The 11642-nt window shown below is 47.8% G+C and overlaps 3 protein-coding genes across 3 annotated transcripts; 1 reads left to right on the top strand and 2 right to left on the bottom strand.

The window, feature by feature from the left end:
* Positions 1-350: 350 nt before the first annotated feature.
* Positions 351-3826, bottom strand: UA08_03040 (hypothetical protein; the record flags this gene model as incomplete). Its single annotated transcript, XM_020265149.1, has 8 exons — positions 351-1111; positions 1524-1555; positions 1588-1617; positions 1674-2154; positions 2209-2728; positions 2787-2888; positions 2938-3112; positions 3174-3826. 8 exons carry the CDS (start codon positions 3824-3826, stop codon positions 351-353), a joined length of 2754 nt encoding a protein of 917 aa, XP_020122429.1.
* A 2036-nt stretch (positions 3827-5862) lies between these two features.
* Positions 5863-7621, bottom strand: UA08_03041 (hypothetical protein; the record flags this gene model as incomplete). Its single annotated transcript, XM_020265150.1, has 4 exons — positions 5863-5947; positions 6178-7208; positions 7266-7414; positions 7510-7621. The coding sequence occupies 4 exons, from the start codon at positions 7619-7621 to the stop codon at positions 5863-5865; spliced, it is 1377 nt and encodes a 458-aa protein (XP_020121974.1).
* A 2423-nt stretch (positions 7622-10044) lies between these two features.
* UA08_03042 (hypothetical protein) lies at positions 10045-10407 on the top strand (the record flags this gene model as incomplete). Its single annotated transcript, XM_020265151.1, has 1 exon — positions 10045-10407. The coding sequence occupies one exon, from the start codon at positions 10045-10047 to the stop codon at positions 10405-10407; it is 363 nt and encodes a 120-aa protein (XP_020121975.1).
* Positions 10408-11642: the final 1235 nt, after the last annotated feature.

Here is an 11642-nt window from a genome sequence, read left to right on the forward strand (position 1 = left end):
TATCATCAGAATATCGAATGAGACGTTGGCATTGGTGGTTTTTGTTCGTGCCTAGTCTATGATTTACCGAAGAATTGTGCCGTTCTTTTTTTGTTATTTATTCTTTTCATTTTTCGTTATTGTTATTGACATGCAATACATTCAATCCATGAGGATTGATGTCTATCTATCCACCATGGATTCGCTTTCCCTTCTCAGGTTTGTCTTCTTTTTTTTTTTTTTTTCGTTTGCACGGCATGATCGATGAATCTCCTAGTTTTGGCCTTCTCCTCCCCTTTAGGTAGTAAGTAGTATAGTTGTGACATACAAAACGTGGAATCTGAATTATTCATTTTATTTTTGCTCTGTAGTTAGCTACCCTCCATTTCGACATCATCATCTCGATCTCTACTACTGCTACCATAACCACCCACCGCCCCAGAGGCAGCCCGTATCCCAGATCTAGACGGAGACGCAGACGCAGATCCAGAAACAACCCGCTGCTGACTCCTCTTCCGAGCCGAACCAGCATTAACATTGTACAACTTCTTCTTCCCCGCCCGCGGCGTCGTCAACGACGACCCTCGACACAGCTCCCACCCCTTCGCATCATCCGTCTCAACCACATCCACCACATTCCCCGTCCTCAACATCCTCCTACTCGCCACCGCAGTCCCTTGAATCGCGCCAATCGCTGGCGTCCTACCTCTTCCACCACCACCACCACCACCACCACTGCCGCCGCCGGCAGTAACAGCAGCAGCATGATCCAGAGCAACATCCAGCGCCGCCTCCGGATCATCCGGTTCCAACACCTGGGCCATGAAGCGCCGGCGCGTGCGCGGCACGGACTCGTTGGATGCGAGTGCGTGCAGAAGAAGAAGTTCCTTGGACGCGAGGATGCAGTGCGCTGTATGTCGTATTTCGCGCGAGTGCATGCGCGTTGAGGCGCGGCGGGTGGCGTCTTTTGAGGTGTTGATATTATTGTTATGGGTGTTATTGCGGTGGCGATGGTGGTGGTGGCGATGGTGGTGGTGGTGGTGGTGGGTGTAATTGTTATAGTTATTGTCATTGTGCTGGTTGGTGTTGAGGGATGCGAACATGGATGAATCCGAGTCCGTGTCGGAGTCGACTAAGATTGGATTGTTATTCATGGTGTTTTAAGGTGTTGGGCCTGGACATTCTGGTTGTCTTGTTGTTGTGTTGGATGTGATATGTTTAGATCATCGACATCAAGTCGTTCGTTGATCATTAATGCGGGCCAGGCTTTGATTGGTCTATCGCGGACCCCACAAGCCCTAACTACAGCTCTACAGCAGTTGAAGGTACTATATCCAACAGACAAACGGTAAATAGCATTGAACGGAATACCAGCAGAGACAACAGCACAATAATCTATACAAGAATCAAGAAGAGAAACGCCGCTGATCGAGATGTGATGTGTTGACGTGTCTGACTCAGACAGAGAGAACACGAAGATTAGACTACATCAAAAAACAGGATGACGAGTGTATACAAGACTGTGGCAGTTAATCGCCACGTACAATAATGAACGGTATAGTATTGACCATTCCCACTAAGAACAGAGATTAACATCCGTCAACGAACGAATTTTTAGGCCAGTCGTATGCCTCCGACCTAGAAGTCAAGTCAGTCCATTATTTCAACACAAGTATAATAGACAACCAACTTACCATTGAGTCAAGTTAGGGTTATGATATGGCTCTGGATGTTTCTTGATATAGTCCGTCGTTGCATACCCTTCTGGATCACAAGTGACACTGACTTCGTCGGGATTCTGATAAATGCGAATATAGTCCACACGCATCGTAGCTGGCCACGTCGTGGCGAGACCCGTCCAGTTGAGCATGGCGAACGAAGGCGACATACCAAAGTTGATGATGGGGTACATCGGTTCCATGGGGATCACCCTCTGCCCGATGTTGCCATTTGGTCGAACTGCCTGAGCGTCAATAGTCCAGGTCTTCTCGCTGCCCACGAACCACGTCACGTTTCCCGCCGCACCGGGTGCGTATTCGAATGCATATACTTGATACTCTTTGCCGTCATACCAGTCATTGTTGAGGTTGGTCAGCCCCGATGCAACTTGCTGGTAGGGTCCTCCTCTGTAGGTATTGATGGATGTAATTGAGGGGTTGTATACAGCGGCAAAATCTATTCATGTCACGTTAGATTTATATCCTGCAGCTCGACAGACAGAATACCTACCATAGTCTGGCATATACCATATATCGTACGGCGCCAGCTGCAAACTTTGTGATACCACACCAATCCGGTCTTGCTGCTCGTCAAGCACCGTAACACTAGCCTCAATAACATCAATTTCTGGAGCCCCTCTGGACTTCCCCGGTGTTGGGTGGTCTGATCCTGGACACGTGCAGGCAGGCAGACGCATTCCAGGAAGAAAGCTCATTCCATCTGGGGAACTCTGATTCGCCGTGATGCCGGCATCGCAGATATCATCATAGCTGTACGGCCACATCCCATCTGTTGTTGCTGCATATCCCGCTCTTCCAAGATTACCCATTGCCCAGAAACCAGGCCAGAAACCAGAGATATCTCCCTGTCCAGGCAGTGATATACTAGCTTCTAGTCGCCCTCCTGTGAAACACATTTGATTCCAGGACTGTAGCATGCCAGATCGGAAGCCCAGGTTGTGGTTGTCGAAGTTATCAAAGTGAATTTCCAGCACACCGTCATTCGTTGTAATTGCGTCGGGATCGTACCACTAACATAGACAATCAGCTGAGGGAGTTTTAGTGAAAGACAGTAATCATTAGTCTAACCTCCAGATCCTGTGTCACTCCATACCAAAGATCCATGCCTTGAAAGAAGGCGTCATCGCCTTCGTAAAAGGTCCTTCCGGGGACGTTGAATTCGTCGGAAAACTAGAGCAAATATTAGACTATGCTCGACAAAAACTAACTTAGGACGTACGACAAGCTGCCACTCGGAGCCATCTGCTGATCTCTTCGTCATAGCTGACTTCGGTGTAGCAGGATCGATAAGACCGCTCCTAACGTTCTTCAGAAGCGGTGTATTCATGGAAATACACATTGGATCCTCCGCGCATGGATCCTGATGGTGTTCAAAGAGTTGGCCAACAAAAGTCCTACATCAAATGAGTCGGTTATTGAGAAATTCACGCACAAAAAATCGTAGTAGACACGTACGTCACAGGGTAAACGATAAACAATGCGATAATTCCAACAATCAAAAGTGCGAGACCGCCCACATTACACAATCCTCTTGGATTGCAGATGTCGCAATCACGTTCTCTGTCTGCAGGATCTGGATTATGCAGGTAATCATCTTTCTCGACATCTTCCGGGAATAAAAGCAGCGCCTCTGTCGGCATGATGTTGTACTTCTCCGAAACTGTCTGCGTATTGACATGGTCGTCATCGCTGCTTGCGTGAGATGGCGCTCTGGAATCTGCAAATGGGTCATATGGATACCCACGACTGTCGTGGCTGCTGATTTCCGAGTGCGTATCCCAACTATCGCTACGATGATAGGAAATTATCGATGGCGCTTTCGATCGATCTGGGCTTCCGCGAGAGCGCACCTTTCTCGGAGGCGGAAACAGCAGCTCTGAAGATTCAGTGGGGGATATGGGTGATGGGGAGATCAGTTCGTTCCCAGGGGTCAGCCTCATCGCTGTAATGGGCGATCGACGAGACCGTGCTGAAAATGTGTGCTTCAGCCGTTGCCTTCCATCTTCCATATCGACAAAGGGCTCATGGTTGCCTGAGTTAAGTCTGATATGGGGCGTACTCCGAGTACTCAAAGTCTTCAAACTGTGTTTCTTGAATTCCTCCGCCATTTCTTTTCCTCCAGCAGCGCCGAATATCAATATCTCAAGCAGACCCAATCAACGAACAATCAGATAAAGACGCGTAGTGTTTCGTTCTCAGTCTCTTTTGGCACCATTTAATATTCCATCTCCTCATGCAAATTTTTCGAATATCTTGACGCGCGACGAAGGGACACTTCCAACCTAACCAGGGTAAAGACTGACTGAAACGCGAAACTGCAAACAATCACAGCGAATGGACGGGATCAATCTGGGGTATTGTCCCTAAACTGGAGTGAAAAAGAAGGAAGGTAGGTTAGTCACGGTGTCGTCCACCACACGATGCGCTTACTGACTGACTGGCTTGCAGGTAGATAGAAGGAAAAGCGAAAGAATCCAGACCAGGGAACAAAAACAGTATGCTGGAAGCAGGTTTACCCTGGATCTGTCAAGGTATCCAGGATCTGCCAATGAGCAGTAAGAATGGGGAGAGGAGCAGAGAACCAAGACATGTGAGAATGTGGTGGTGGCATGTACGCAAAGCACGGAATGAACTGCTAGTCAATCCGCCTTCCTCATCTTTGTTGATAGAGTTCAATATACATACAAATGCTGTGTTATTTCTAACGAGTTCTAGTTGAAGCAGACTTCCAACGGCCAGCGAGATGCTCACAATGAGCACCACCACCACCACCAGCAGATGAAGATACTGACTGCCCTGTTGCTGACAGGGCTGCATTGCACGAGGAATCCAGTTGCCCGCGTGAATGGCGCGCGGAATGCACTGCAGCGATGATGACGCGGAGAGACATTAGAAATATAGGGGAATGCAAGAAGCTGCACGAGAGACGATCATCAGTATGCAACGACGTTTGACGTCTATCCAGGCCCTTCAAGGGAAGGAAGGAAGGACAAAACATCACGTGAAAACAGAGCCAGCCCTAACTTCCAAGGCCTATAGTAGGATGACCTACGCTCATGCCCTTCCAAATAATAAACAAACCATATCCCTAGAATGTACCGCGGTAAATTTCCAAGTACGTACGTAGTATTACTATTTACATTGCCAGACGAATCTTGTCATACGCCGGTCCAGAACGTGTTGCTATTCCAAGACTCTGCAAGGGATAGATAGACAGGACTTCCAAGGTTCTTGGTCTGGTTCTTGTTCTGTCTCCATCAGATATTGTACCAGGCTACAGTGCGATTATCCATTCCGCGATTAATTACTTCTTGTTTTGTTCTGTGTCTTCCAAGGTTTTATGGATGTCATCATTCAGACGACGTATATGGCTCTGTCGACGAGATTTGATTACGGGAATACCTCTGAGTAAATAACAAATTAACTTGAATAAGTCCTTCTGATTCGTCTACCCACCTGGGTGGATTAGAAGTAGAAATGGTTTTGGTCAAACATATCCATGTCTATGCGTAGAGGCATCCACGAATATATGTCTGATTCGTCGCAATACCTATGTAGACAACGAGGCATGAGAATAGGGATTCAACTAAGGGATATCAATAGTGTCAGGATATTAATTAGCTACCTATATTTTCCATGCCTGGATACGAGACAGTGGGGTTATTTACCTAGGTATGATTTATGGATCGCGATATATATCTCGATCGTACGGAATATGTTTTGACTTCTACCTAGGCACATTAAACAATCTCACCGACTCCTTTAATCTTTATCCCTATTAATATTTCCTTGCTGCTAAATACCACTTAGATTCCACGGGAGCCTTCCAAGCAAGCAAATGAGTATAAACTTAGTACTCCAAAACAGCGCTTGCATATGGATATATATCGATAGTCATAATTGTCATGATTCAAGTACCTCTCAGTAGGCACATGCACGATAATGTACAGCGTACACAGGATATATCATCACCTCAACAAATTTCGTACACTTTCTTCCTTTTCTTCATCCTTTTCAACGCAGCCAACACAACACAACAAAACGAACGAACTGTCCCAAGTTCTATCTACCTACTCCAACAGACGATTCATTCTGATGAAGAGTAGATTCTACATCCCCAACCTGCTTTCGCTCCGAAACCTCTCTAGTCCTCAATCTCTGGCGCAGGGCCTGTGCATTCATAAGCGTCAATCCTTGGGATGGTCTCGTCTTCGTCCTTTCCCGCGAGCCTGGTGTACTGGTAGTAGGAGATGGGTATTCTGTTTCAGGCTCCGGGTAGAAAGGATGCAGCCGATTGAACGAGTTGAACCGCGCTCGACCATCCCTCATGACTGGTGATTGTCAATGGAGAGGTTCGGAGCTCGATGACAATCGGTTGAGATGGAGGTAGACGTCGGTTCCGTATCTATTCAAGTTAGACAACATAACGCAATTGGAATAAAAAGGGGGAGAAACATACCCCTCCATACTGATTAGTTTCAAATCTCCACCGAAATATCTCGCATATAATCGACTAATAGGCAGTCCATACCCAAACCCGGCCATGGGAGCCTTGAAATCGCTCTTATCAAAATCCGGATCGAGCATCGGCGTTTGATCTACCGTTGTATACATATAGGTCCAGACCAATGGAATCGACGACCGGGGGATTCCGCCACCTTCGTCCGAGATTTTAATCGTAATGTCCTCCCTGCCCTCTGCAACAATAACCTTGGTAACGGGGAACTCTTCCTTTTCGGGCCCGTGAGTTTCAACCACAGCGCGCAACGAGTTCTTCAAGGTCTCAAAGAGCATGTGCGACAAATGTCCTGGCACATACATGAAATTCAGGTCTGGCTTGCAGATAAGCTGTACTTTCGGTGCTTCGAAGAGTCCATAATGGTCTTCACACACGAATCGCGCGTTTTCAATAGCCTCCATGGCTACGTCGTATATATTCGTTTTTGTGCATATGATCCCCACGTAGTTGGGGTGATGGGCGTGTGTTTGCTCAGTCAATGCAATGTGTTGTCCGATCAGCATACGGATGCCGATTCGCGACATATAAAATCGGTCCAGAAAGGCCTGTATACTTGAATCAATCTGCAGTCGTTGCCGTTTCCGTTTATACTCCAGAATACCCTGAGCAACCGTAGTGACTACGCCATCGTGCCGCCGCTTGATTTGTTGGAGAGTCTTTCTGAATCGCTGGTTAAAGGCGTCAATCTCCGGCGGCCAGTCGGTGTAATCGTCTGAGGGCACAAAATAGCGCCGCGACGAAGTCAGTTTCGCCTTGCCATTTCCGTTTATTGTGCCGTATTCTTGGCCGTTGGCGTGTGTAGGAGGGGAGGAGATTGTTGTTGGAGACGAGCGGTACTGGCCTTCCCGCACGCTTGGGTTCCAGGTTGTCTCGCTGAGTGGTTTGGATTCTTTGCCATGATTGCGCATGGGCCGGAGGAGGTGTGCTTTGACTTCTTCGCTTAGAGTCGGTTTGGGGACGTTGATAATCTCCTGGAAGAGGCAGTTCATCAGAAGAGTCATAGTTAAATGAGCTTGTTGATAACTCACCTCAAATGATTGCGCATACCAGTCCTTCACTTTCTTGATGGAGGGCATGTCATTGAGCCCATCTGGCAGGTGGTTTAATTCCTCGACACGGTGTGCTAAACGGATGGGGAGCTCCTCGGACAGGAACTGCGAAGCTCTAAACAAAGTGCCTGGTCGCGTGCCCACGTTAGCTTACAAGGATTTTTTGGGATAACAGCCGTCAATTGACTTGGACTAGAACACGGCGAATGCCAGAAACACTCACCTGGCGACGGCGTCTCCCCAAACTGCACCATCTGCCTGAGAGACACTCCCGTTGCGGGGAAGCTTGCATAGTATTTGATGGTGGCCATCAATTTGTCTGACGCCTTCCACATGTTGCGCAACAATCCGCCATCAGGTCCTCAGACCGGATGATACGAGTGAAAGGCGACTTGCGATTTTCAGTTGCTTTTGTTTGGCGTGCTTGCCTCTTGTCTTTGTCTCGTTGTCTGAAGAGACGCAGAAAGATAGATAGATGGATCGATGACTCAGGCTGGACTAGTTTACCGCCGGGTCTCGGGAGGGCAAAAGCGGCCAATTGCGGGCGGCTGACGGACCGAGCTGACTGCCGAGGTCTTCTCTGCTTGATCATGCCATGCTCATTGCTGCAAATCCGACAAAATCTCCTGCTGTCCGAGAATCAATCAGAAGCTCAGAAGCGTGCCAATGCCAATCAATGCCAAGGTAGGTTCGTCCGCTGCGGTCACGGGTGGCATAGGCACGTGACCCAGGCTTGCATGCATCACGTGCCAACATAGCGGACACTGCGGTACGACGTCGATTACTACTCTGAAGTATAGACATAGCATGACTCTGGAGGTTCGGAGAAGGAGGAGGAGGAGGATGAGGAGGAGGATGATGGACAAGATGGACAAGGCAGTAACTTGCCCTCCGTACTCCGTCGAGTTTATACAGCCCAAGAGCTTAGGCTGTTGCGTCGGCATTAGCACCGCCGATCGTAGCCTCGCAGGAATCACCTGCTAAGTGGTAGTAAAAGTATAGTCCAACAAGAGCGAGCCCCCAGGTTGCACCGAATGAAATCACAATATCACGATATCACTGCATGTTGACGTGCCGATCAGGCAGTCCTGCAAAGCGTCGATGTGATTGGCCGAGGATAAACTTCTGTGCGGAAAGGCCCTCCGGCGGCCCGTCACGGTTTAGCGTCTGTCCGCCAAGCCAATCCCCGCGCGAAAAGCTTACAATACATGCAATTACCGCGTCACAATACCGTCACTTTGACGGATTTCCACTGACTCTCTGGCACCCTGCACTGTCAGTGTGCCGTATCAATACGTCGCATGACCAGCCGGAAACCGCTTGGCCTAGACCCCGCGTTCCAGACTTCTTCCATCTTCAACTCTCTTCATTTGTTCTTGTTGTTGCAACTTGCAACTCTCCAACACTATCAAGCGTGAGCATAGCGCTGCTACGTACTATATATTATATAGTATATACTCCAGCTAACTGTCCTAGTTCTCGCGCTAACCGTGCGTTTCGCCCAACCTGGTAATTCTATTAGTCCAGGACTCATGCCTAGGAGCCGCGCGATCACGATGAGACGCCTTTGTGCAAGCCTTTTTCTTCTTATCTTTTGCTTCTGCTCCTGCCGAGAGAGAGAGAGATCAGAAAGACATACACGGCTGACACCAGCAAGGCCAGGCTGGCTTGTTTCGAGGAAGAGTCGCGTTGCTACTTATGGGAGAGGATCATAATATTCCTTAGCAAAAAAAGACCAAAAAAAATAAATAAGAAAAACAAAACCGTCTTCTTTTGATTATTTAATATTTTTTTCACAAGGTGCGATTTCCCCCTACAGCACCTTGCATTCTGGTGGAGTCTTCGCAACGGGGGCCTGCCCACATCGCTCGCTCTTCGCTCCCGGCCTGTAATTTTTGATCCTCGATGCTATCACTGTGAGCGTGCTGTGAGATCGAGATTGGCTCATTCTTCCAGTATTATCGGGCGGGCAACCCTGTTCTGGGATTTGATGCAAAGGCTAACATTGCCTGATCGCGTGCATGATTGGAGCGCATATAAATCCATCCATCCACCATCGTACTCACAGTGCTAAAATCCATCCTGGATCCGCATCTTCTTCGCAACTAACGCAAACTGCCCGATCCGGCTGCTTTATAAATTATTATTATTAGTTAGTTACCGTTACCATGACGCTTAATTTATCATTTTTCCTTTGGACTCCCGTTCGGCCTGAGCTCGTGCCGCCTGAAGGAATAATTAATACATCACATACGCACTAGTCAATTGAATTTTTTCCTGCGTCGGTCGGTCAGCCGAATTTTCTATATACGTAAATATACACATATATACATACATACATATCAACTAAGGTATATCTCTTGCCCTCTTCGGGAACGTGGAAGTATAAACACGCGGGAAAAAAGCGGGTGCCGCCAGTGACTCTCCCCTCCAGCGCCACTTATTTGATTTACTGCCTCCGTGTCTTCTACCTCTCTGCGGTCCGCTCAACGCTGGCTCGTTCACGTCGCGACTAATCAAGGTGGGAGGTGGGCCTGGTTGGGGCCCTGCAGAGGCGAGAGTGAACAAATCATTAAATCAGGATTGGTCGGGGAGAAAGGTGAAAAAAAAAAGAGTTCGCCCACACGCGTTGTTGTTGAGTTTGACTACAATACTCAATACCATATTTTAAAGAGAGCCAACACGAATCTTTATAAAATTCTCTACTTTATGTCAACTTGTCCGGCCCTCTATCAGCCCTGATTGGTGATCAGCAAACATGTGGCAGCGTGGCTACTCGCAAAGTGAACAGCAACAGCAACAGCAACAGCAACAATCCAAACCAGCATACTACGCTTATCCTGCCAACGGACATCCATCCCCTCCTCCTTCGTCGTCATCTTATTCTCCTCCGCAGAACATGATGTCTCGACGAAATCCCATCGAAGGGCCCCCGGGTTACCAGCTTCGGCGCAGAGTCACATGGCGCTCGTCTGCGTACAAGATTGTCGCGTATCTCTATGTGCTCGGCATTCTGTATATTGTGTGGCTGATTCGTGATCTTTTCTGGCTGCCATTCTCATCTTCTACTCCTTCCAACGGCAATGGCAATGGTAACCCCAATGCCCACCCGCCGAAGTAGTAACGTCAGCGCTTTGTTTTTTTTTTTTTTTTTTCTTTTTTTTCTCTCTCTCTCCAGGGTCCCAAAGGTTGTTGTCATCATTGCCAGGCTTTGAGAGCAGCCAGCCCAGCCAGCACATGTTATGTACCAGTTCCTTGTGAGACGGTGATAATGATGAGCACACACACACATACACACACGCCTGCAGATTCAGATTTTTAGATCCTTGCTCAATATATGTTTCACCAGTCGATCTTCCTGACCATTCTGGATAGTACAAAGAGGTACTCGTTTGCATGCATTTCATTTTCCGTGATGTGTAGTGCCAGTCAGGTGCCACGCAAACCCTAATCTGGACACCCGGCTCACCCCAATTATACATTGCGAACGACAGACAGCAGGAGAGATTTGAAATCAAGACCAATAAACCCCCCCCCCCCCCAAAGGTGAAATGAAGTTAAGATCCCGACCGGGAAAGGAAGGAAAAAAAAAGGGGGGGAAGACATAAATCAAATGAATATAACTCTCAGCTCGTGTCGAGTCAAATAAGTTTCAACACTTCGAACAACGCATACACAGGACAGTTCAGCTCGTGTATATGTGGGGATGACCAGGAAAATTACGAGCATATGCAAGCAAGCAAGCAGCTCCGTAACATGCTGTCCATGTACTACGTACATAGTCATACATCAGTCTGTGCAGACAATCCAAGCGGCTGACTTGACCAGCCCGACAGACGTGTCTATACCTAATCTGCATGCTGAGTTGGACTCGGTCATATACTCGGGTTGAACCGTGCTCTGCCCAGGTGGTCTTCAAATCGATTCTATTTCTTGCATGCTTTGAGCACCAACTAAATGATCGCGTTGTTATTCCTATGCTGCAATTCGTGTCTATAGATATGTCACATGGTTTATGCCTGCTAAACACGTCTATCTTAACTTATATTACACTCTTATGCATCAGCCAGCGGCCAGTAGTCTACATTGCCTGGTTTCAAGTAGAGCGCAAGCTAACCCAATCATCGTATAAGCTGAACTGAACTAAAATCCCTCCATTCTATCAATATTGGCCCCCAGACATGGCCAGCCAATAGCAGCCGCAGCAGCAGCGCCATCTTGGAAAGTTAATCCTCCCAAGGTTGTTCCATGGCTTTTCTGGAAGCCGTCACATGATTCTTTCTTTCTATATTCAGTAGGTTGACTAACTAGTTAAGTAGTTGTCTAACTAGTAAACTAATGCCGGCCAAATGGCAT

The sequence above is a fragment of the Talaromyces atroroseus genome, assembly GCF_001907595.1.
Source record: "Talaromyces atroroseus strain IBT 11181 chromosome Unknown scaffold_2, whole genome shotgun sequence".
NCBI lineage: Eukaryota > Fungi > Ascomycota > Eurotiomycetes > Eurotiales > Trichocomaceae > Talaromyces > Talaromyces atroroseus.